This window comes from Phytophthora parasitica, assembly GCF_000247585.1.
Source record: "Phytophthora parasitica INRA-310 unplaced genomic scaffold supercont2.66, whole genome shotgun sequence".
Classification (NCBI taxonomy): Eukaryota; Oomycota; class Peronosporomycetes; order Peronosporales; family Peronosporaceae; genus Phytophthora; species Phytophthora nicotianae.
The window spans coordinates 50,439-53,321 of NW_008649052.1; the positions used below are offsets into that span (position 1 = coordinate 50,439).

Below are 2,883 nucleotides of genomic sequence, written 5' to 3' on the forward strand. Positions count from 1 at the left end.
AATGGCTTGGATTGATGCGTAAGATTGCAAAAAGCTTGTGATGGCCCCGCACTGTATTGATGAAAATGCTGACTTCTGCGTTGCTCCAGGAGCTTAATCGCATTCATGGTATGATGAGCGAACAATTCAATATACATGAAGTTGTCCTGCCATATCATCCAGAAGTCGGCGTCATGGCGCACGGCGCAGACATTGCTACTGCGAAGTGTGGATGTATCCAAAAGCAATGCTGAGCACAGGCTGCCTAGCAGTGCAATAGCAAGATAGCGACGGATTCGACGTCTGAGGCGGTTGTGTTGGACACATACAGTATGGCTGGCTGGCTATCTGAAATTGACATAGGGTGTTGGGTTTTATCGTTCCAATGTGAGGATTAAAATCACTTTTTGAGATATTTCAACAATTTCACCCATATAGGGCAAGGTTAATTTACGAACATCCCAGAGAATAAGACGTCCTACTCTGTGCAAAATGGACAAGCCTGTCTACAATCTGGCCAGTCGAACTCAGCTCTCGAGGAGATTCACTTCTCATCTTCCCTCCAACGGAACAGACCTGCACCACAATGCCGTCACTCCGTACCATCACTCTAGTAGTTGCTTCTGCGCTTTGCGTTACCGGGCGTAGCCTTGGAACAGCAGCATCCACGTCGACATCTTCCGCGTGCTCAAATGTTGAGCTGCAACAAGTGCAGACGCAAATTGCGGCTATCCGCGCGACATTGGAGTCGGATGCGGGCTCCAGCAGCAAGGCCTCGAGTGTTCCGTCGACCTGCGTGGTGGCATTGACCTTCGACCTGTCCGCAGCCAGCAAGGACGACGAAGAGACCTGTGCAAACGACTGCCTGGCCTGGATCGAAGACGTGGTGGAGGCTCCAACTTGCGGAGACGAAGAGATGTTCATGTACAAACGACGAATGACCGCGTACCTGAAACAGTGTAGAGAACACCGGCATGTGAGGTTTCAGGAGAACAACCACTTCGAGCACAGCAACCGATTGCGAGGACTAGCAGCTGGACACGCAGAAGGGCGTGGTCTCGGTGTCAAGGGCCTGATGGACGCACTGCTGGTTGTCACACTGAACAACGCGCTGTAAAACGACCGATGTACAGATGCCAAGACTATTTATCAGCATTCGCGTTAATCCACCTTCGTAAATGCTCCAACTGCAGGAATAACGTTCGACTGTATCGTATTAAAAAATGTACTGTCGGGCAGTAAAATGCAGCGTTAGTTTCCCGATTTCCATGACTTCGCCAACAACTTATCATACAGAATGTGATGTAAAGAAAAAAAAGTTTGAATTCAGAAAATGTACAGATGCAAAGAGTTTTGTCCGTGTTCGGGTTGGTTGAGTTCTATTGCGCATTAAGCTAAGTGAAATCATCGACTGGCACAGTATGACTGTGAAAGAATTGTTATACCGTTGCCTTTCTTGCGTTCAACGAGAGATAATTATGCAAGCGTAGTATGCTCTAACGGGCTACCACACGATGCAAAACGAATGCGAAGAATATTGGTTTGGTTGCGATTGATCAGGGTTAAAAAGCTCTTAGATTTTCAATCTACACATAGGCTTCAGAGTTGGATTATCTTGTAAACATCATTTCAATCGCGATGCAACGTAGTACCCGTGCTACGAGTCGAGAAGGTCAGTGCAAGGATGACTAATGTTTCTCTACACCTTGCGAGCCACTACAGCCCTTCAGAGAGATTCCCATTTTGTCAGATTCATCACTCCTTCTCGCTTCGCAGAGCACAACCCACGAACACACCACACGCAAAACATGCACTACTTGGTCGTTGAGAATCAGATAGGAGCGAAAGACTTTGATGGAATGTTATCAACAGCAGCCTTGGGAGCGTTCAGTTGAACTATGCATTTTTGAATCATCACCTTCTCACACGACACATATTCACAGGAAACAACAGTTAACAGGCAAGCTCAGTTGGAAGGCAGCAGAAAGTGATTTTGTTTTCAGCAGCAACACGATGATCGCCTCAAACAAACACAGATATCCTTTCTTTCATCCTCGCTCATACACAAAGAAAGATGCACATAGTGAAGCAAAATGCGGACTCAGGCAGTATGAATACAACAGCAGTCCACACGGAGCAATTGCTTCTCGGAAGGTGTCCTAAGTTTGAGTGTCATCCTCATCCGCACGCACAACCCAGCACAACTAGAAATATACAAGCACAATACAAAACATGCACAAATGCATCATATCGGATCGATCAAACTAGCACCAATGTCCTGGCAAAAGAACGTCGGGTCTTTCAGCTGTACTCAGCGTCGGTCGTATGGGGAAAGAAGCTTGTCCTATCATCTCGATCACACAGGATATTGGGACTTTGGAAACTTAGAGAACGTTTCTTCACCTGTGGTTGAAATCCAGACTGCTGGAGCTGTTTGGGAATTTGGCTCGACATTCCCAGCCAGTCGTTGGAGTTGGTTATTGGATAAGTACGAGTTATCTACGGTACACCTCAGATTATAAAGTCTCTCGCGGTATTAATACGAGAAGCTCTTTGAATAAAAAGTACTTTGTATAGAAAAAGTGCGCATTGTTTCGGACCACTTTTGATCTTCTTTTATTATGGTGGACCACAAACTATGAGCTGTCAAGGCAAGAACTTTTTTTCGGGAAAAGTGCTTTATGATGTTTTCAGAAATTTTTTGAAAGAGAAAACCGTGGTTCGAGCGCTGCCAAAGAGGACATCAGGGCAGACGCTCAACAAATGTTGTCAACACGCAAGGGCTGCGAAGGTCAACGAAAAACGCGAAAGCTGCAAGCACAAGGTCGGCGACATATTAACCGACAACTTACAGATAAATCTTCTTGGTCTGGTCGCGCTTGGCATGCAGTACGATCGCGTCTA

At 46.3% G+C, this 2,883-nt stretch overlaps 1 protein-coding gene across 1 annotated transcript; it reads left to right on the forward strand.

Annotated features, from left to right (window-relative positions):
* The first annotated feature begins 439 nt into the window (after positions 1–439).
* PPTG_17336 (hypothetical protein) lies at positions 440–1,388 on the forward strand. The gene has a single exon (XM_008914981.1). It carries the CDS (start codon positions 566–568, stop codon positions 1,094–1,096), a length of 531 nt encoding a protein of 176 aa, XP_008913229.1. The 5' UTR covers positions 440–565; the 3' UTR covers positions 1,097–1,388.
* Positions 1,389–2,883: the final 1,495 nt, after the last annotated feature.